The following is a 20,234-nucleotide window of genomic DNA, read 5'->3' as shown; positions in this document are numbered from 1 at the left end:
TTATGGTTAGTGTAAGGTTTCAGGTTAGAATTAGGGTTAGCGTTAGGGTACAGGTTAGGTTTAGAGTTAGGGTACAGGTTAGTTTTAGTGTTAGGATTCGGGCTAGGTTTAGAGTTAGGGTACGCTTTAGGGATAGGGTTAGGGGTTAGTTTTAGGGTACGGGTTAGGTTTAGTGTTAGGATTAGGATATTTGTTAGGTTTAGAGTTTAGAGTAAGGGTTAGTGTCAGGTTCAGGGTCAGGTCACGGTTAGGGTCAGAGTCAGGGTCACGGTTAGGGTTTAGCGTTAGTGTCAGGGTCAGTGTCAGGGTCAGGTTTAGCGTTAGGGGTTAGAGTTAGGGTGCGTGTTATGGTTAGTGTAAGGTTTCAGGTTAGAATTAGGGTTAGCGTTAGGGTACAGGTTAGGTTTAGAGTTAGGGTACAGGTTAGTTTTAGTGTTAGGATTCGGGCTAGGTTTAGAGTTAGGGTACGCTTTAGGGATAGGGTTAGGGGTTAGTTTTAGGGTACGGGTTAGGTTTAGTGTTAGGATTAGGATATTTGTTAGGTTTAGAGTTTAGAGTAAGGGTTAGTGTCAGGTTCAGGGTCAGGTCACGGTTAGGGTCAGAGTCAGGGTCACGGTTAGGGTTTAGCGTTAGTGTCAGGGTCAGTGTCAGTGTCAGGTTTAGCGTTAGGGGTTAGAGTTAGGGTGCGTGTTATGGTTAGTGTAAGGTTTCAGGTTAGAATTAGGGTTAGCGTTAGGGTACAGGTTAGGTTTAGAGTTAGGGTACAGGTTAGTTTTAGTGTTAGGATTCGGGCTAGGTTTAGAGTTAGGGTACGCTTTAGGGATAGGGTTAGGGGTTAGTTTTAGGGTACGGGTTAGGTTTAGTGTTAGGATTAGGATATTTGTTAGGTTTAGAGTTTAGAGTAAGGGTTAGTGTCAGGTTCAGGGTCAGGTCACGGTTAGGGTCAGAGTCAGGGTCACGGTTAGGGTTTAGCGTTAGTGTCAGGGTCAGTGTCAGGGTCAGGTTTAGCGTTAGGGGTTAGAGTTAGGGTGCGTGTTATGGTTAGTGTAAGGTTTCAGGTTAGAATTAGGGTTAGCGTTAGGGTACAGGTTAGGTTTAGAGTTAGGGTACAGGTTAGTTTTAGTGTTAGGATTCGGGATAGGTTTAGAGTTAGGGTACGCTTTAGGGATAGGGTTAGGGGTTAGTTTTAGGGTACGGGTTAGGTTTAGTGTTAGGATTAGGATATTTGTTAGGTTTAGAGTTTAGAGTAAGGGTTAGTGTCAGGTTCAGGGTCAGGTCACGGTTAGGGTCAGAGTCAGGGTCACGGTTAGGGTTTAGCGTTAGTGTCAGGGTCAGTGTCAGGGTCAGGTTTAGCGTTAGGGGTTAGAGTTAGGGTGCGTGTTATGGTTAGTGTAAGGTTTCAGGTTAGAATTAGGGTTAGCGTTAGGGTACAGGTTAGGTTTAGAGTTAGGGTACAGGTTAGTTTTAGTGTTAGGATTCGGGCTAGGTTTAGAGTTAGGGTAAGCTTTAGGGATAGGGTTAGGGGTTAGTTTTAGGGTACGGGTTAGGTTTAGTGTTAGGATTAGGATATTTGTTAGGTTTAGAGTTTAGAGTAAGGGTTAGTGTCAGGTTCAGGGTCAGGTCACGGTTAGGGTCAGAGTCAGGGTCACGGTTAGGGTTTAGCGTTAGTGTCAGGGTCAGTGTCAGTGTCAGGTTTAGCGTTAGGGGTTAGAGTTAGGGTGCGTGTTATGGTTAGTGTAAGGTTTCAGGTTAGAATTAGGGTTAGCGTTAGGGTACAGGTTAGGTTAGAGTTAGGTACAGGTTGTTTTAGTGTTAGGATTCGGGATAGGTTTAGAGTTAGGGTACGCTTTAGGGATAGGGTTAGGGGTTAGTTTTAGGGTACGGGTTAGGTTTAGTGTTAGGATTAGGATATTTGTTAGGTTTAGAGTTTAGAGTAAGGATTAGTGTCAGGTTCAGGGTCAGGTCACGGTTAGGGTCAGAGTCAGGGTCACGGTTAGGGTTTAGCGTTAGTGTCAGGGTCAGTGTCAGTGTCAGGTTTAGCGTTAGGGGTTAGAGTTAGGGTGCGTGTTATGGTTAGTGTAAGGTTTCAGGTTAGAATTAGGGTTAGCGTTAGGGTACAGGTTAGTTTAGAGTTAGGGTACAGGTTAGTTTTAGTGTTAGGATTCGGGATAGGTTTAGAGTTAGGGTACGCTTTAGGGATAGGGTTAGGGGTTAGTTTTAGGGTACGGGTTAGGTTTAGTGTTAGGATTAGGATATTTGTTAGGTTTAGAGTTTAGAGTAAGGGTTAGTGTCAGGGTCAGGGTCAGGTCACGGTTAGGGTCAGAGTCAGGGTCACGGTTAGGGTTTAGCGTTAGTGTCAGGGTCAGTGTCAGGGTCAGGTTTAGCGTTAGGGGTTAGAGTTAGGGTGCGTGTTATGGTTAGTGTAAGGTTTCAGGTTAGAATTAGGGTTAGCGTTAGGGTACAGGTTAGGTTTAGAGTTAGGGTACAGGTTAGTTTTAGTGTTAGGATTCGGGCTAGGTTTAGAGTTAGGGTACGCTTTAGGGATAGGGTTAGGGGTTAGTTTTAGGGTACGGGTTAGGTTTAGTGTTAGGATTAGGATATTTGTTAGGTTTAGAGTTTAGAGTAAGGGTTAGTGTCAGGTTCAGGGTCAGGTCACGGTTAGGGTCAGAGTCAGGGTCACGGTTAGGGTTTAGCGTTAGTGTCAGGGTCAGTGTCAGTGTCAGGTTTAGCGTTAGGGGTTAGAGTTAGGGTGCGTGTTATGGTTAGTGTAAGGTTTCAGGTTAGAATTAGGGTTAGCGTTAGGGTACAGGTTAGGTTTAGAGTTAGGGTACAGGTTAGTTTTAGTGTTAGGATTCGGGCTAGGTTTAGAGTTAGGGTAAGCTTTAGGGATAGGGTTAGGGTTAGTTTTAGGGTACGGGTTAGGTTTAGTGTTAGGATTAGGATATTTGTTAGGTTTAGAGTTTAGAGTAAGGGTTAGTGTCAGGTTCAGGGTCAGGTCACGGTTAGGGTCAGAGTCAGGGTCACGGTTAGGGTTTAGCGTTAGTGTCAGGGTCAGTGTCAGGGTCAGGTTTAGCGTTAGGGGTTAGAGTTAGGGTGCGTGTTATGGTTAGTGTAAGGTTTCAGGTTAGAATTAGGGTTAGCGTTAGGGTACAGGTTAGGTTTAGAGTTAGGGTACAGGTTAGTTTTAGTGTTAGGATTCGGGATAGGTTTAGAGTTAGGGTACGCTTTAGGGATAGGGTTAGGGGTTAGTTTTAGGGTACGGGTTAGGTTTAGTGTTAGGATTAGGATATTTGTTAGGTTTAGAGTTTAGAGTAAGGATTAGTGTCAGGTTCAGGGTCAGGTCACGGTTAGGGTCAGTGTCAGGGTCACGTTTAGGGTTTAGCGTTAGTGTCAGGGTCAGTGTCAGGGTCAGGTTTAGCGTTAGGGGTTAGAGTTAGGGTGCGTGTTATGGTTAGTGTAAGGTTTCAGGTTAGAATTAGGGTTAGCGTTAGGGTACAGGTTAGGTTTAGAGTTAGGGTACAGGTTAGTTTTAGTGTTAGGATTCGGGATAGGTTTAGAGTTAGGGTACGCTTTAGGGATAGGGTTAGGGGTTAGTTTTAGGGTACGGGTTAGGTTTAGTGTTAGGATTAGGATATTTGTTAGGTTTAGAGTTTAGAGTAAGGATTAGTGTCAGGGTCAGGGTCAGGTCACGGTTAGGGTCAGAGTCAGGGTCACGTTTAGGGTTTAGCGTTAGTGTCAGGGTCAGTGTCAGGGTCAGGTTTAGCGTTAGGGGTTAGAGTTAGGGTGCGTGTTATGGTTAGTGTAAGGTTTCAGGTTAGAATTAGGGTTAGCGTTAGGGTACAGGTTAGGTTTAGAGTTAGGGTACAGGTTAGTTTTAGTGTTAGGATTCGGGCTAGGTTTAGAGTTAGGGTACGCTTTAGGGATAGGGTTAGGGGTTAGTTTTAGGGTACGGGTTAGGTTTAGTGTTAGGATTAGGATATTTGTTAGGTTTAGAGTTTAGAGTAAGGGTTAGTGTCAGGTTCAGGGTCAGGTCACGGTTAGGGTCAGAGTCAGGGTCACGGTTAGGGTTTAGCGTTAGTGTCAGGGTCAGTGTCAGGGTCAGGTTTAGCGTTAGGGGTTAGAGTTAGGGTGCGTGTTATGGTTAGTGTAAGGTTTCAGGTTAGAATTAGGGTTAGCGTTAGGGTACAGGTTAGGTTTAGAGTTAGGGTACAGGTTAGTTTTAGTGTTAGGATTCGGGCTAGGTTTAGAGTTAGGGTAAGCTTTAGGGATAGGGTTAGGGGTTAGTTTTAGGGTACGGGTTAGGTTTAGTGTTAGGATTAGGATATTTGTTAGGTTTAGAGTTTAGAGTAAGGGTTAGTGTCAGGTTCAGGGTCAGGTCACGGTTAGGGTCAGAGTCAGGGTCACGGTTAGGGTTTAGCGTTAGTGTCAGGGTCAGTGTCAGGGTCAGGTTTAGCGTTAGGGGTTAGAGTTAGGGTGCGTGTTATGGTTAGTGTAAGGTTTCAGGTTAGAATTAGGGTTAGCGTTAGGGTACAGGTTAGGTTTGGTTTAGTTTTAGTGTTAGGATTCGGGATAGGTTTAGAGTTAGGGTACGCTTTAGGGATAGGGTTAGGGGTTAGTTTTAGGGTACGGGTTAGGTTTAGTGTTAGGATTAGGATATTTGTTAGGTTTAGAGTTTAGAGTAAGGATTAGTGTCAGGGTCAGGGTCAGGTCACGGTTAGGGTCAGTGTCAGGGTCACCTTTAGGGTTTAGCGTTAGTGTCAGGGTCAGTGTCAGTGTCAGGTTTAGCGTTAGGGGTTAGAGTTAGGGTGCGTGTTATGGTTAGTGTAAGGTTTCAGGTTAGAATTAGGGTTAGCGTTAGGGTACAGGTTAGGTTTAGAGTTAGGGTACAGGTTAGTTTTAGTGTTAGGATTCGGGCTAGGTTTAGAGTTAGGGTACGCTTTAGGGATAGGGTTAGGGGTTAGTTTTAGGGTACGGGTTAGGTTTAGTGTTAGGATTAGGATATTTGTTAGGTTTAGAGTTTAGAGTAAGGGTTAGTGTCAGGTTCAGGGTCAGGTCACGGTTAGGGTCAGAGTCAGGGTCACGGTTAGGGTTTAGCGTTAGTGTCAGGGTCAGTGTCAGGGTCAGGTTTAGCGTTAGGGGTTAGAGTTAGGGTGCGTGTTATGGTTAGTGTAAGGTTTCAGGTTAGAATTAGGGTTAGCGTTAGGGTACAGGTTAGGTTTAGAGTTAGGGTACAGGTTAGTTAGAATTAGGGTTAGCGTTAGGGTACAGGTTAGGTTTAGAGTTAGGGTACAGGTTAGTTTTAGTGTTAGGATTCGGGCTAGGTTTAGAGTTAGGGTAAGCTTTAGGGATAGGGTTAGGGGTTAGTTTTAGGGTACGGGTTAGGTTTAGTGTTAGGATTAGGATATTTGTTAGGTTTAGAGTTTAGAGTAAGGGTTAGTGTCAGGTTCAGGGTCAGGTCACGGTTAGGGTCAGAGTCAGGGTCACGGTTAGGGTTTAGCGTTAGTGTCAGGGTCAGTGTCAGGGTCAGGTTTAGCGTTAGGGGTTAGAGTTAGGGTGCGTGTTATGGTTAGTGTAAGGTTTCAGGTTAGAATTAGGGTTAGCGTTAGGGTACAGGTTAGGTTTAGAGTTAGGGTACAGGTTAGTTTTAGTGTTAGGATTCGGGATAGGTTTAGATTTAGGGTACGCTTTACGGATAGGGTTAGGGGTTAGTTTTAGGGTACGGGTTAGGTTTAGTGTTAGGATTAGGATATTTGTTAGGTTTAGAGTTTAGAGTAAGGATTAGTGTCAGGGTCAGGGTCAGGTCACGGTTAGGGTCAGTGTCAGGGTCACGTTTAGGGTTTAGCGTTAGTGTCAGGGTCAGTGTCAGTGTCAGGTTTAGCGTTAGGGGTTAGAGTTAGGGTGCGTGTTATGGTTAGTGTAAGGTTTCAGGTTAGAATTAGGGTTAGCGTTAGGGTACAGGTTAGGTTTAGAGTTAGGGTACAGGTTAGTTTTAGTGTTAGGATTCGGGATAGGTTTAGAGTTAGGGTACGCTTTAGGGATAGGGTTAGGGGTTAGTTTTAGGGTACGGGTTAGGTTTAGTGTTAGGATTAGGATATTTGTTAGGTTTAGAGTTTAGAGTAAGGGTTAGTGTCAGGTTCAGGGTCAGGTCACGGTTAGGGTCAGAGTCAGGGTCACGGTTAGGGTTTAGCGTTAGTGTCAGGGTCAGTGTCAGTGTCAGGTTTAGCGTTAGGGGTTAGAGTTAGGGTGCGTGTTATGGTTAGTGTAAGGTTTCAGGTTAGAATTAGGGTTAGCGTTAGGGTACAGGTTAGTTTAGGTTAGTTAGTGTTAGGTTTCGGGATAGGTTTAGAGTTAGGGTACGCTTTAGGGATAGGGTTAGGGGTTAGTTTTAGGGTACGGGTTAGGTTTAGTGTTAGGATTAGGATATTTGTTAGGTTTAGAGTTTAGAGTAAGGATTAGTGTCAGGGTCAGGGTCAGGTCACGGTTAGGGTCAGTGTCAGGGTCACCGTTAGGGTTTAGCGTTAGTGTCAGGGTCAGTGTCAGTGTCAGGTTTAGCGTTAGGGGTTAGAGTTAGGGTGCGTGTTATGGTTAGTGTAAGGTTTCAGGTTAGAATTAGGGTTAGCGTTAGGGTACAGGTTAGGTTTAGAGTTAGGGTACAGGTTAGTTTTAGTGTTAGGATTCGGGCTAGGTTTAGAGTTAGGGTAAGCTTTAGGGATAGGGTTAGGGGTTAGTTTTAGGGTACGGGTTAGGTTTAGTGTTAGGATTAGGATATTTGTTAGGTTTAGAGTTTAGAGTAAGGGTTAGTGTCAGGTTCAGGGTCAGGTCACGGTTAGGGTCAGAGTCAGGGTCACGGTTAGGGTTTAGCGTTAGTGTCAGGGTCAGTGTCAGGGTCAGGTTTAGCGTTAGGGGTAGGAGTTAGGGTACGTGTTATGGTTAGTGTAAGGTTTCAGGTTAGAATTAGGGTTAGCGTTAGGGTACAGGTTAGGTTTAGAGTTAGGGTACAGGTTAGTTTTAGTGTTAGGATTCGGGATAGGTTTAGAGTTAGGGTACGCTTTAGGGATAGGGTTAGGGGTTAGTTTTAGGGTACGGGTTAGGTTTAGTGTTAGGATTAGGATATTTGTTAGGTTTAGAGTTTAGAGTAAGGATTAGTGTCAGGGTCAGGGTCAGGTCACGGTTAGGGTCAGTGTCAGGGTCACCTTTAGGGTTTAGCGTTAGTGTCAGGGTCAGTGTCAGTGTCAGGTTTAGCGTTAGGGGTTAGAGTTAGGGTGCGTGTTATGGTTAGTGTAAGGTTTCAGGTTAGAATTAGGGTTAGCGTTAGGGTACAGGTTAGGTTTAGAGTTAGGGTACAGGTTAGTTTTAGTGTTAGGATTCGGGCTAGGTTTAGAGTTAGGGTACGCTTTAGGGATAGGGTTAGGGGTTAGTTTTAGGGTACGGGTTAGGTTTAGTGTTAGGATTAGGATATTTGTTAGGTTTAGAGTTTAGAGTAAGGGTTAGTGTCAGGTTCAGGGTCAGGTCACGGTTAGGGTCAGAGTCAGGGTCACGGTTAGGGTTTAGCGTTAGTGTCAGGGTCAGTGTCAGTGTCAGGTTTAGCGTTAGGGGTTAGAGTTAGGGTGCGTGTTATGGTTAGTGTAAGGTTTCAGGTTAGAATTAGGGTTAGCGTTAGGGTACAGGTTAGGTTTAGAGTTAGGGTACAGGTTAGTTTTAGTGTTAGGATTCGGGATAGGTTTAGAGTTAGGGTACGCTTTAGGGATAGGGTTAGGGGTTAGTTTTAGGGTACGGGTTAGGTTTAGTGTTAGGATTAGGATATTTGTTAGGTTTAGAGTTTAGAGTAAGGATTAGTGTCAGGGTCAGGGTCAGGTCACGGTTAGGGTCAGTGTCAGGGTCACCGTTAGGGTTTAGCGTTAGTGTCAGGGTCAGTGTCAGTGTCAGGTTTAGCGTTAGGGGTTAGAGTTAGGGTGCGTGTTATGGTTAGTGTAAGGTTTCAGGTTAGAATTAGGGTTAGCGTTAGGGTACAGTGTTTAGTTTTAGTGTTAGGTTTCGGGATAGGTTTAGAGTTAGGGTACGCTTTAGGGATAGGGTTAGGGGTTAGTTTTAGGGTACGGGTTAGGTTTAGTGTTAGGATTAGGATATTTGTTAGGTTTAGAGTTTAGAGTAAGGATTAGTGTCAGGGTCAGGGTCAGGTCACGGTTAGGGTCAGTGTCAGGGTCACGGTTAGGGTTTAGCGTTAGTGTCAGGGTCAGTGTCAGTGTCAGGTTTAGCGTTAGGGGTTAGAGTTAGGGTGCGTGTTATGGTTAGTGTAAGGTTTCAGGTTAGAATTAGGGTTAGCGTTAGGGTACAGGTTAGGTTTAGAGTTAGGGTACAGGTTAGTTTTAGTGTTAGGATTCGGGATAGGTTTAGAGTTAGGGTACGCTTTAGGGATAGGGTTAGGGGTTAGTTTTAGGGTACGGGTTAGGTTTAGTGTTAGGATTAGGATATTTGTTAGGTTTAGAGTTTAGAGTAAGGGTTAGTGTCAGGTTCAGGGTCAGGTCACGGTTAGGGTCAGAGTCAGGGTCACGGTTAGGGTTTAGCGTTAGTGTCAGGGTCAGTGTCAGTGTCAGGTTTAGCGTTAGGGGTTAGAGTTAGGGTGCGTGTTATGGTTAGTGTAAGGTTTCAGGTTAGAATTAGGGTTAGCGTTAGGGTACAGGTTAGGTTTAGAGTTAGGGTACAGGTTAGTTTTAGTGTTAGGATTCGGGCTAGGTTTAGAGTTAGGGTAAGCTTTAGGGATAGGGTTAGGGGTTAGTTTTAGGGTACGGGTTAGGTTTAGTGTTAGGATTAGGATATTTGTTAGGTTTAGAGTTTAGAGTAAGGGTTAGTGTCAGGTTCAGGGTCAGGTCACGGTTAGGGTCAGAGTCAGGGTCACGGTTAGGGTTTAGCGTTAGTGTCAGGGTCAGTGTCAGGGTCAGGTTTAGCGTTAGGGGTAGGAGTTAGGGTACGTGTTATGGTTAGTGTAAGGTTTCAGGTTAGAATTAGGGTTAGCGTTAGGGTACAGGTTAGGTTTAGAGTTAGGGTACAGGTTAGTTTTAGTGTTAGGATTCGGGATAGGTTTAGAGTTAGGGTACGCTTTAGGGATAGGGTTAGGGGTTAGTTTTAGGGTACGGGTTAGGTTTAGTGTTAGGATTAGGATATTTGTTAGGTTTAGAGTTTAGAGTAAGGATTAGTGTCAGGGTCAGGGTCAGGTCACGGTTAGGGTCAGTGTCAGGGTCACCGTTAGGGTTTAGCGTTAGTGTCAGGGTCAGTGTCAGTGTCAGGTTTAGCGTTAGGGGTTAGAGTTAGGGTGCGTGTTATGGTTAGTGTAAGGTTTCAGGTTAGAATTAGGGTTAGCGTTAGGGTACAGGTTAGGTTTAGAGTTAGGGTACAGGTTAGTTTTAGTGTTAGGATTCGGGATAGGTTTAGAGTTAGGGTAAGCTTTAGGGATAGGGTTAGGGGTTAGTTTTAGGGTACGGGTTAGGTTTAGTGTTAGGATTAGGATATTTGTTAGGTTTAGAGTTTAGAGTAAGGGTTAGTGTCAGGTTCAGGGTCAGGTCACGGTTAGGGTCAGAGTCAGGGTCACGGTTAGGGTTTAGCGTTAGTGTCAGGGTCAGTGTCAGTGTCAGGTTTAGCGTTAGGGGTTAGAGTTAGGGTGCGTGTTATGGTTAGTGTAAGGTTTCAGGTTAGAATTAGGGTTAGCGTTAGGGTACAGGTTAGGTTTAGAGTTAGGGTACAGGTTAGTTTTAGTGTTAGGATTCGGGCTAGGTTTAGAGTTAGGGTAAGCTTTAGGGATAGGGTTAGAGGTTAGTTTTAGGGTACGGGTTAGGTTTAGTGTTAGGATTAGGATATTTGTTAGGTTTAGAGTTTATTTTTTTTTATTTTTTTATAAATTAATTTTTATTGGTGTTCAATTTACCAACATACAGAATAACACCCAGTGCTCATCCTGTCAAGTGTACCCCTCAGTGCCCGTCACCCATTCACCCCCACCCCCCACCCTCCTCCCCCTCCACCACCCCTAGTTCATTTCCCAGAGTTAGAAGTCTTTATGTTCTGTCTCCCTTTCTGATATTTCTCACACATTTCTTCTCCCTTCCCTTATATTCCCTTTCGCTATTATTCATATTCCCCAAATGAATGAGAACATACACTGTTTGTCCTTCTCCGGTTACTGTGGCCAAGTTCAAAAAGGGTGTTGCCTGAGTTCTTCTCTGGGATTTTGATGGAATCTTGTCTCACATTTAGATCTTTCATCCATTTTGAGTTTATCTTTGTGTATGGTGCAAGAGAGTGGTCCAGTTTCATTCTTCTGCATGTGGATGTCCAATTTTCCCAGCACCATTTATTGAAGAGACTGTCTTTCTTCCAGTGGATCGTCTTTCCTCCTTTATCGTATATTAGTTGAGCATAAAGTTCAGGGTCCACTTCTGGGTTCTCTGTTCTGTTCCATTGATCTATGTGTCTGTTTTTGTGCCAGTACCACACTGTCTTGATGAACACAGCTTTGTAGTACAACCTGAAATCTGGCATTGTGATGCCCCCAGATATGGTTTTCTTTTTTAAAATTCCCCTGGCTGTTCGGGGTCTTTTCTGATTCCACACAAATCTTAAAATAATTTGTTCTAAGTCTCTGAAGAAAGTCCATGGTATTTTGATAGGGATTGCATTATACGTGTAAATTGCCCTGGGTAACATTGACATTTTCACAATATTAATTCTGCCAATCCATGAGCATGGAATATTTTTCCATCTCTTTGTGTCTTCCTCAATTTCTTTCAGAAGTGTTCTGTAGTTTTTAGGGTATATTTTGAGAACCATTTGAATGGTAAATGGTTCTCCAACCTTTTATTTTCAGGTTGTAGGTGTCCTTCTGTCTAAAATGAGTCTCTTGTAGACAGCAAATAGATGGGTCCTGTTTTTTTATCCAGTCTGAAACTCTGCGCCTTTTGATGGGGTCATTAAGCCCATTCACGTTCAGAGTTACTTGAACTTCTTCTTAAAGGGGAGTTTTAAGAGTCCCCCTTAAAATTTCTTGCAGAGCTGGTTTGGAGGTCACATATTCTTTCAGTTCCTGCCTGTCTTGGAAGCTCTTTATCTCTCCTTCCATTTTGAATGAGAGCCTTGCTGGATAAAGTATTCTTGGTTGCATGTTCTTCTCATTTAGGACCCTGAATATATCCTGCCAGCCCTTTCTGGCCTGCCAGGTCTCTGTGGAGAGGTCTGCTGTTACCCTAATATTCCTCCCCATGAAAGTCAGGGACTTCTTGTCTCTTGCTGCTTTAAGGATCTTCTCTTTATCTTTGGAATTTGCAAGCTTTACTATTAGATGTCGAGGTGTTGAACGGTTTTTATTGATTTTAGGAGGGGATCTCTCTATTTCCTGGATCTGAATGCCTGTTTCCCTTCCCAGATTGGGAAAGTTTTCAGCTAGGATTTGTTCAAATACATATTCTGGCCCTCTGTCCCTTTCGGCGCCCTCGGGAACCCCAATTAAACGTCGGTTTTTCTTCCTTAGAGTGTCATTTATTTGCCTTAATCTGTCTTCATGGTCCCTTAATTGTTTGTCTCTTTTTTCCTCAGTTTCCCTCTTTGCCATTAACTTGTCTTCTATGTCACTCACTCGTTCTTCCACCTCGTTGACCCTCGTCGTTAGGACTTCTAGTTTGGATTGCATCTCATTCAATTGATTTTTAATTTCTGCCTGATTGGATCTAAATTCTGCAGTCATGAAGTCTCGTGAGGCCTTAATGCTTTTTTCTAGAGCCACCAGTAGCTGTATAATAGTGCTTCTGAATTGGCTTTCTGACATTGAAGTGTAATCCAGATTTTGTAACTCTGTGGGAAAGAGGGCTGTTTCTTTCTTTTGAGGTGAGGTTTTCCTTCTAGTCATTTTGCTCAGTGCAGAGTGGCCAAAAACAAGTTGTATTGGAACACGGGGGAGTATCACTGGTCCCTCTAGCTGGTCTTCTGGGGGAGGGGCCTGCTGCGCTGATTTTCAGGTGTTAGCACTTGGGGGAGCTGCTCTGCCCCTGCCTGCTGCAGGGCTCAGCGGGGGTTGTTTACCCCGTGGGGCCCCAGGTGGAACAGTCGCAGTTGCTATGGCAACTCTGGAAGCCTGGATTCAGCCTCCGCAGGAACTACGGGGCTCGGGGCTCTCGGTTCTCCGTCCGCAGGGCCTGGAGGCTCCGGGGCGGGGCCGCTGATCTGCTCAGCTCGGGGCAGGAGCGTCCTCGCTGTCCTGGGCCCTCCCGGCCTCTGCCTGTCCCGGGGGAGGCCGGATCCTGGGCTGTGTCCCGGCGCCCTGTGCTCCGGGGCCTGCGTTGTTGGATTCGCGCTCCCGCCCCGCAGCTCCCTCCCTGGAGCCGCTCCCGAGCCCCTCCGAGCTGAGCTGCTCCGGTCGGTCCCTCCGTGCGCGCTGCAGCCCTTAGGGAGCTCGGAGCACTCTCCTGCGCTCGCAGGTGTCTGTTAGTGTCCCGGGAGCCCGAGGGCATCCCCGCCCTCCTGGGTCCTGCTCCAACTCCCTGCGGGCCCCTTTCCGCCCGCCGGGAAGGTTGGTGCAGCTCCTGCTCCTCCGGGACGGGGCTCTCCTGTCCTGGGGACACTCACCCCGGCCTCAGCCCGGCTCCTCGTGGGCCCCTCCCCCTCGGAGGCCTTTTGTTTCTTTATTTCTTTTTCCCCGTCTTCCTACCTTGATAGAAGCGCGGACTCTTCTCACTGTAGCGTTCCAGCTGGTCTCTCTTTACATCTCAGGCCGAATTCGTAGATTTTCAGGATGGTTTGAAGGTTATCTAGGTAATTTGGTGGGGACAGGTGATTTGGGGACCCTGCTCTTCCGCCATCTTGCCCCTCCCCCCGGTTTAGAGTTTAGAGTAAGGATTAGTGTCAGGGTCAGGGTCAGGTCACGGTTAGGGTCAGTGTCAGGGTCACGTTTAGGGTTTAGCGTTAGTGTCAGGGTCAGTGTCAGTGTCAGGTTTAGCGTTAGGGGTTAGAGTTAGGGTGCGTGTTATGGTTAGTGTAAGGTTTCAGGTTAGAATTAGGGTTAGCGTTAGGGTACAGGTTAGGTTTAGAGTTAGGGTACAGGTTAGTTTTAGTGTTAGGATTCGGGCTAGGTTTAGAGTTAGGGTAAGCTTTAGGGATAGGGTTAGGGGTTAGTTTTAGGGTACGGGTTAGGTTTAGTGTTAGGATTAGGATATTTGTTAGGTTTAGAGTTTAGAGTAAGGGTTAGTGTCAGGGTCAGGGTCAGGTCACGGTTAGGGTCAGAGTCAGGGTCACGGTTAGGGTTTAGCGTTAGTGTCAGGGTCAGTGTCAGGGTCAGGTTTAGCGTTAGGGGTTAGAGTTAGGGTGCGTGTTATGGTTAGTGTAAGGTTTCAGGTTAGAATTAGGGTTAGCGTTAGGGTACAGGTAGGTTTAGAGTTAGGTACAGGTTAGTTTTAGTGTTAGGATTCGGGATAGGTTTAGAGTTAGGGTACGCTTTAGGGATAGGGTTAGGGGTTAGTTTTAGGGTACGGGTTAGGTTTAGTGTTAGGATTAGGATATTTGTTAGGTTTAGAGTTTAGAGTAAGGATTAGTGTCAGGGTCAGGGTCAGGTCACGGTTAGGGTCAGTGTCAGGGTCACGGTTAGGGTTTAGCGTTAGTGTCAGGGTCAGTGTCAGTGTCAGGTTTAGCGTTAGGGGTTAGAGTTAGGGTGCGTGTTATGGTTAGTGTAAGGTTTCAGGTTAGAATTAGGGTTAGCGTTAGGGTACAGGTTAGGTTTAGAGTTAGGGTACAGGTTAGTTTTAGTGTTAGGATTCGGGCTAGGTTTAGAGTTAGGGTAAGCTTTAGGGATAGGGTTAGGGTTAGTTTTAGGGTACGGGTTAGGTTTAGTGTTAGGATTAGGATATTTGTTAGGTTTAGAGTTTAGAGTAAGGGTTAGTGTCAGGTCAGGGTCAGGTCACGGTTAGGGTCAGAGTCAGGGTCACGGTTAGGGTTTAGCGTTAGTGTCAGGGTCAGTGTCAGGGTCAGGTTTAGCGTTAGGGGTTAGAGTTAGGGTACGTGTTATGGTTAGTGTAAGGTTTCAGGTTAGAATTAGGGTTAGCGTTAGGGTACAGGTTAGGTTTAGAGTTAGGGTACAGGTTAGTTTTAGTGTTAGGATTCGGGATAGGTTTAGAGTTAGGGTACGCTTTAGGGATAGGGTTAGGGGTTAGTTTTAGGGTACGGGTTAGGTTTAGTGTTAGGATTAGGATATTTGTTAGGTTTAGAGTTTAGAGTAAGGTTAGTGTCAGGTTCAGGGTCAGGTCACGGTTAGGGTCAGTGTCAGGGTCACGGTTAGGGTTTAGCGTTAGTGTCAGGGTCAGTGTCAGTGTCAGGTTTAGCGTTAGGGGTTAGAGTTAGGGTGCGTGTTATGGTTAGTGTAAGGTTTCAGGTTAGAATTAGGGTTAGCGTTAGGGTACAGGTTAGGTTTAGAGTTAGGGTACAGGTTAGTTTTAGTGTTAGGATTCGGGATAGGTTTAGAGTTAGGGTACGCTTTAGGGATAGGGTTAGGGGTTAGTTTTAGGGTACGGGTTAGGTTTAGTGTTAGGATTAGGATATTTGTTAGGTTTAGAGTTTAGAGTAAGGGTTAGTGTCAGGTTCAGGGTCAGGTCACGGTTAGGGTCAGAGTCAGGGTCACGGTTAGGGTTTAGCGTTAGTGTCAGGGTCAGTGTCAGGGTCAGGTTTAGCGTTAGGGGTTAGAGTTAGGGTGCGTGTTATGGTTAGTGTAAGGTTTCAGGTTAGAATTAGGGTTAGCGTTAGGGTACAGGTTAGGTTTAGAGTTAGGGTACAGGTTAGTTTTAGTGTTAGGATTCGGGCTAGGTTTAGAGTTAGGGTAAGCTTTAGGGATAGGGTTAGGGGTTAGTTTTAGGGTACGGGTTAGGTTTAGTGTTAGGATTAGGATATTTGTTAGGTTTAGAGTTTAGAGTAAGGGTTAGTGTCAGGTTCAGGGTCAGGTCACGGTTAGGGTCAGAGTCAGGGTCACGGTTAGGGTTTAGCGTTAGTGTCAGGGTCAGTGTCAGGGTCAGGTTTAGCGTTAGGGGTTAGAGTTAGGGTGCGTGTTATGGTTAGTGTAAGGTTTCAGGTTAGAATTAGGGTTAGCGTTAGGGTACAGGTTAGGTTTAGTTAGTTTAGTGTTAGGATTCGGGCTAGGTTTAGAGTTAGGGTACGCTTTAGGGATAGGGTTAGGGGTTAGTTTTAGGGTACGGGTTAGGTTTAGTGTTAGGATTAGGATATTTGTTAGGTTTAGAGTTTAGAGTAAGGGTTAGTGTCAGGTTCAGGGTCAGGTCACGGTTAGGGTCAGAGTCAGGGTCACGGTTAGGGTTTAGCGTTAGTGTCAGGGTCAGTGTCAGTGTCAGGTTTAGCGTTAGGGGTTAGAGTTAGGGTACGTGTTATGGTTAGTGTAAGGTTTCAGGTTAGAATTAGGGTTAGCGTTAGGGTACATGGTTTAGTTTTAGTGTTAGGATTCGGGATAGGTTTAGAGTTAGGGTACGCTTTAGGGATAGGGTTAGGGGTTAGTTTTAGGGTACGGGTTAGGTTTAGTGTTAGGATTAGGATATTTGTTAGGTTTAGAGTTTAGAGTAAGGATTAGTGTCAGGGTCAGGGTCAGGTCACGGTTAGGGTCAGTGTCAGGGTCACGTTTAGGGTTTAGCGTTAGTGTCAGGGTCAGTGTCAGGGTCAGGTTTAGCGTTAGGGGTTAGAGTTAGGGTGCGTGTTATGGTTAGTGTAAGGTTTCAGGTTAGAATTAGGGTTAGCGTTAGGGTACAGGTTAGGTTTAGAGTTAGGGTACAGGTTAGTTTTAGTGTTAGGATTCGGGCTAGGTTTAGAGTTAGGATAAGCTTTAGGGATAGGGTTAGGGGTTAGTTTTAGGGTACGGGTTAGGTTTAGTGTTAGGATTAGGATATTTGTTAGGTTTAGAGTTTAGAGTAAGGGTTAGTGTCAGGTTCAGGGTCAGGTCACGGTTAGGGTCAGAGTCAGGGTCACGGTTAGGGTTTAGCGTTAGTGTCAGGGTCAGTGTCAGGGTCAGGTTTAGCGTTAGGGGTAGGAGTTAGGGTACGTGTTATGGTTAGTGTAAGGTTTCAGGTTAGAATTAGGGTTAGCGTTAGGGTACAGGTTAGGTTTAGAGTTAGGGTACAGGTTAGTTTTAGTGTTAGGATTCGGGATAGGTTTAGAGTTAGGGTACGCTTTAGGGATAGGGTTAGGGGTTAGTTTTAGGGTACGGGTTAGGTTTAGTGTTAGGATTAGGATATTTGTTAGGTTTAGAGTTTAGAGTAAGGGTTAGTGTCAGGTTCAGGGTCAGGTCACGGTTAGGGTCAGAGTCAGGGTCACGGTTAGGGTTTAGCGTTAGTGTCAGGGTCAGTGTCAGTGTCAGGTTTAGCGTTAGGGGTTAGAGTTAGGGTGCGTGTTATGGTTAGTGTAAGGTTTCAGGTTAGAATTAGGGTTAGCGTTAGGATTCGGGCTAGGTTTAGAGTTAGGGTAAGCTTTAGGGATAGGTTTAGGGGTTAGTTTTAGGGTACGGGTTAGGTTTAGTGTTAGGATTAGGATATTTGTTAGGTTTAGAGTTTAGAGTAAGGGTTAGTGTCAGGTTCAGGGTCAGGTCACGGTTAGGGTCAGAGTCAGGGTCACGGTTAGGGTTTAGCGTTAGTGTCAGGGTCAGTGTCAGTGTCAGGTTTAGCGTTAGGGTTAGAGTTAGGGTGCGTGTTATGGTTAGTGTAAGGTTTCAGGTTAGAATTAGGGTTAGCGTTAGGGTACATGTTTAGTTTTAGTGTTAGGTTTCGGGATAGGTTTAGAGTTAGGGTACGCTTTAGGGATAGGGTTAGGGGTTAGTTTTAGGGTACGGGTTAGGTTTAGTGTTAGGATTAGGATATTTGTTAGGTTTAGAGTTTAGAGTAAGGATTAGTGTCAGGGTCAGGGTCAGGTCACGGTTAGGGTCAGTGTCAGGGTCACCGTTAGGGTTTAGCGTTAGTGTCAGGGTCAGTGTCAGTGTCAGGTTTAGCGTTAGGGGTTAGAGTTAGGGTGCGTGTTATGGTTAGTGTAAGGTTTCAGGTTAGAATTAGGGTTAGCGTTAGGGTACAGGTTAGGTTTAGAGTTAGGGTACAGGTTAGTTTTAGTGTTAGGATTCGGGCTAGGTTTAGAGTTAGGGTAAGCTTTAGGGATAGGGTTAGGGTTAGTTTTAGGGTACGGGTTAGGTTTAGTGTTAGGATTAGGATATTTGTTAGGTTTAGAGTTTAGAGTAAGGGTTAGTGTCAGGTTCAGGGTCAGGTCACGGTTAGGGTCAGAGTCAGGGTCACGGTTAGGGTTTAGCGTTAGTGTCAGGGTCAGTGTCAGTGTCAGGTTTAGCGTTAGGGTTAGAGTTAGGGTGCGTGTTATGGTTAGTGTAAGGTTTCAGGTTAGAATTAGGGTTAGCGTTAGGGTACAGGTTAGGTTTAGAGTTAGGGTACAGGTTAGTTTTAGTGTTAGGATTCGGGCTAGGTTTAGAGTTAGGGTAAGCTTTAGGGATAGGGTTAGGGGTTAGTTTTAGGGTACGGGTTAGGTTTAGTGTTAGGATATCTATGGCAAATTTTCCTGGTCAATTTCTTTTTCATCTTCCCAATGACAAACTCCTTCAGGGACTCTCCATCATTCCTACTATATTTGTCTCTCCAATTTCAAGTCAACTGATTAGAAACGCTCCCATCATATTTTCGGACGCCAGCAAAGATGGGCACATTGCCATTGTCTATCTGCATAAACAACATAAAAATGTCATTCAGTTGTCCTATAAGACAAAATCTGTCCAGAGGGCTGAACTTTATGCTGTCATAAAAACTCTTGAAATCTATCAAGAACCACTTAATCTCTATTCAGATAGTCAATATGTCGCCAGGATATTACCCATCCTTACTGATTCTTTCATAAACTCTAATGATGAGGAACTTTCATACCTTTTTCATAAAATACAGCAGCTACTCTTAAAAAGAGTTTCACCTATATTTGTTTCTCATATTAGAGCACATTCTGGTTTACCTGGGCCTTTATCCTCGGGAAATGACTTGGCTGACAGATATACTCATTTATATTCTGTCATTGCTAATAAGGATTCTGTCGGTATGGCAATGAAAAGTCACTCTCTTTTCCACCAAAACGCTCGATCCCTACGAAAGCAATTTCATATAACTAGAGAACAAGCTAGGCAAATTGTTAAAAATTGCTCCCTATGTCCCCAATATGTTAACACCCCTTCTTTTGCCATTAATCCGCGGGGCCTTTTGCCCAATGATCTCTGGCAAATGGATGTAACACATTATTCATCTTTTAATATATTACAATTTGTACATGTTTCTATTGATACCTATTCTGGCATGATCGTAGCTTCCGCTCATTCTGGTGAAAGTTTTACTGATGTTCAAAATCATGTTTTTCACGCTTTTGCTTACATGGGAATGCCTAAACGTTTAAAGACTGATAATGGGAGCGCTTATATATCCCAAGCTTTTAAAACCTTTTGTGAGACATTTCACATCCAGCATACCACAGGCATCCCTTACAACTCTACAGGTCAAGCTATTATTGAAAGAGCTCATCTTACACTTAAAAATACCTTACAAAAACTAAAAAAGGGGAGATTATGGCAGGAAAAATGAAATATTCCCCCCACATGCACCTAGACTTAGCAATATTCATTTTAAATTTTTTGATTGTGCATGATGATGGATATACACCATCAGAAAAACATTGGGGAAAAAACACTGATCCACCCCTTATGGCAAAGTGGAAGGATCCTATGACAGGACAGTGGAAAGGCCCTGACCCCTTGCTTAGACAGGGTCGAGGATATGCTTGTATCTTCCCACAGGATGAGGAAGCGCCACGCTGGGTTCCAGCCAAATTTGTTAGAGATATCAAAACTGAGAAGGAAGATGAGTCGGCTGAACTTATGCCCTCCTCGGAGGAAGAGGACTCCTAAAACAGACCTGCCATCATGGGGACAAATAAAGAAGTTAACCTCACAAGCCACAAGTTTGATAAGAAGATTGATTTCAACACAAAGTTATTCCTGGTGCAACAACCTCCATATTGGATGATCCCTGTTGATGTGAGAGGACCTTGGTAGGCGAACTTTGGTATGCAGTTAGCTCAAGAATTGGTGAAGAAAGCTAAGAAGAACTCGAAGATTTCTTGGACTTTTAATTGCAGGGATAGTGGCTACTATTGCTCTTATTGCCTCTGCTACTGTATCTGTTGTATCTTTGCATGAAAATGCTCAGACCGCTGAACATGTAAATGAACTTGCTAGAAATGTAACTATTGCTCTTGATGCTCAAAAGAGAATTGATGAAAAAATTGAAGCACAGATTGAAGCTTTAAAAGAAGCCATTTTATATCTTGGTGATCAATTTGTTGTATTAAAAACTATAACCCAATTGACTTGCCATGACGCTTATAAACATATTTGTGTTACCCCACTGCCTTTTAATGGATCATGGGAAAATGTACGTATGCATTTACAAGGGGTTTGGAATCATGCTAATATTAGTCTGGATCTCTTAAAATTACAACAAGAAATAGACGCCATTAGTCAAAGTATGTTGCATTATGAAGACCCCGGCGATTTAGCCAGTGAGATCTTAAATCAGTTAAATGGCTTTAATCCCTTCAATTCGCTGAAACATTCCTTTTGGATATTTTTGGCATTAATAATCGGATTAATTCTGATGTATGTAATGTTTGCCTGCTCTTGCAAAAAATTCAATAATCAATTAAACTCCTCTAAGGCACAACTTCACTTTTTGCATTTGAAAAATATAGGGGGAGATGTTGGGGCGGTCCCGCGGTGCGAGGCAGGGTTCCAAGTTGAGCCAAAGCTCCCTGTTGTCCCTGGCCAACCCGCAGTCCTGCGGTACGAGGTTCCGGGTTGAGCAAAGGCTCCTTGTCATACCTGGCCAACCCGCTGGGACTGCACCTAGCTCTTCCCCCTTATGGAAGTAAAAGTACATATTTGCTTCTCCTTTAAAATGTTATCGAGACAAGTTCCCATAAAGTAAGCAAGGAGGTGGCCTGACACATGACCGCCTTGGCAGACATTACTTAATAAACAAACCTCACTGTTTAGTCTAAATGTGGCATTCCTGCTCTATTGCTTAAACAAATAACAGGTGTTAGTTTTAAAAACAATGTATGTTTGTGCTGAGATGTACTTCTCCTTAAAGAAATAAGCCACCTGCTTACGGAGGCTATATAAACTC

At 44.5% G+C, this 20,234-nt stretch overlaps 1 protein-coding gene across 1 annotated transcript in view; it reads left to right on the top strand.

The window, feature by feature from the left end:
- LOC129521019 (ankyrin repeat domain-containing protein 31-like) overlaps positions 1 to 18,955 on the top strand; it is a 119,055-nt gene extending 100,100 nt beyond the window's left edge. Inside the window, exons 9-10 of the mRNA XM_055342221.1 lie at positions 17,999 to 18,096; positions 18,845 to 18,955. Of these exons, the coding sequence (XP_055198196.1) occupies positions 17,999 to 18,096; positions 18,845 to 18,955 (209 nt within the window). The remainder of the gene's footprint in view (positions 1 to 17,998; positions 18,097 to 18,844) is intronic.
- The last annotated feature ends 1,279 nt before the right edge of the window (positions 18,956 to 20,234 follow it).

Source organism: Nyctereutes procyonoides, unplaced genomic scaffold, assembly GCF_905146905.1.
Source record: "Nyctereutes procyonoides isolate TBG_1078 unplaced genomic scaffold, NYPRO_anot_genome, whole genome shotgun sequence".
NCBI lineage: Eukaryota > Metazoa > Chordata > Mammalia > Carnivora > Canidae > Nyctereutes > Nyctereutes procyonoides.
This window is presented reverse-complemented; position numbering and strand designations above follow the sequence as displayed.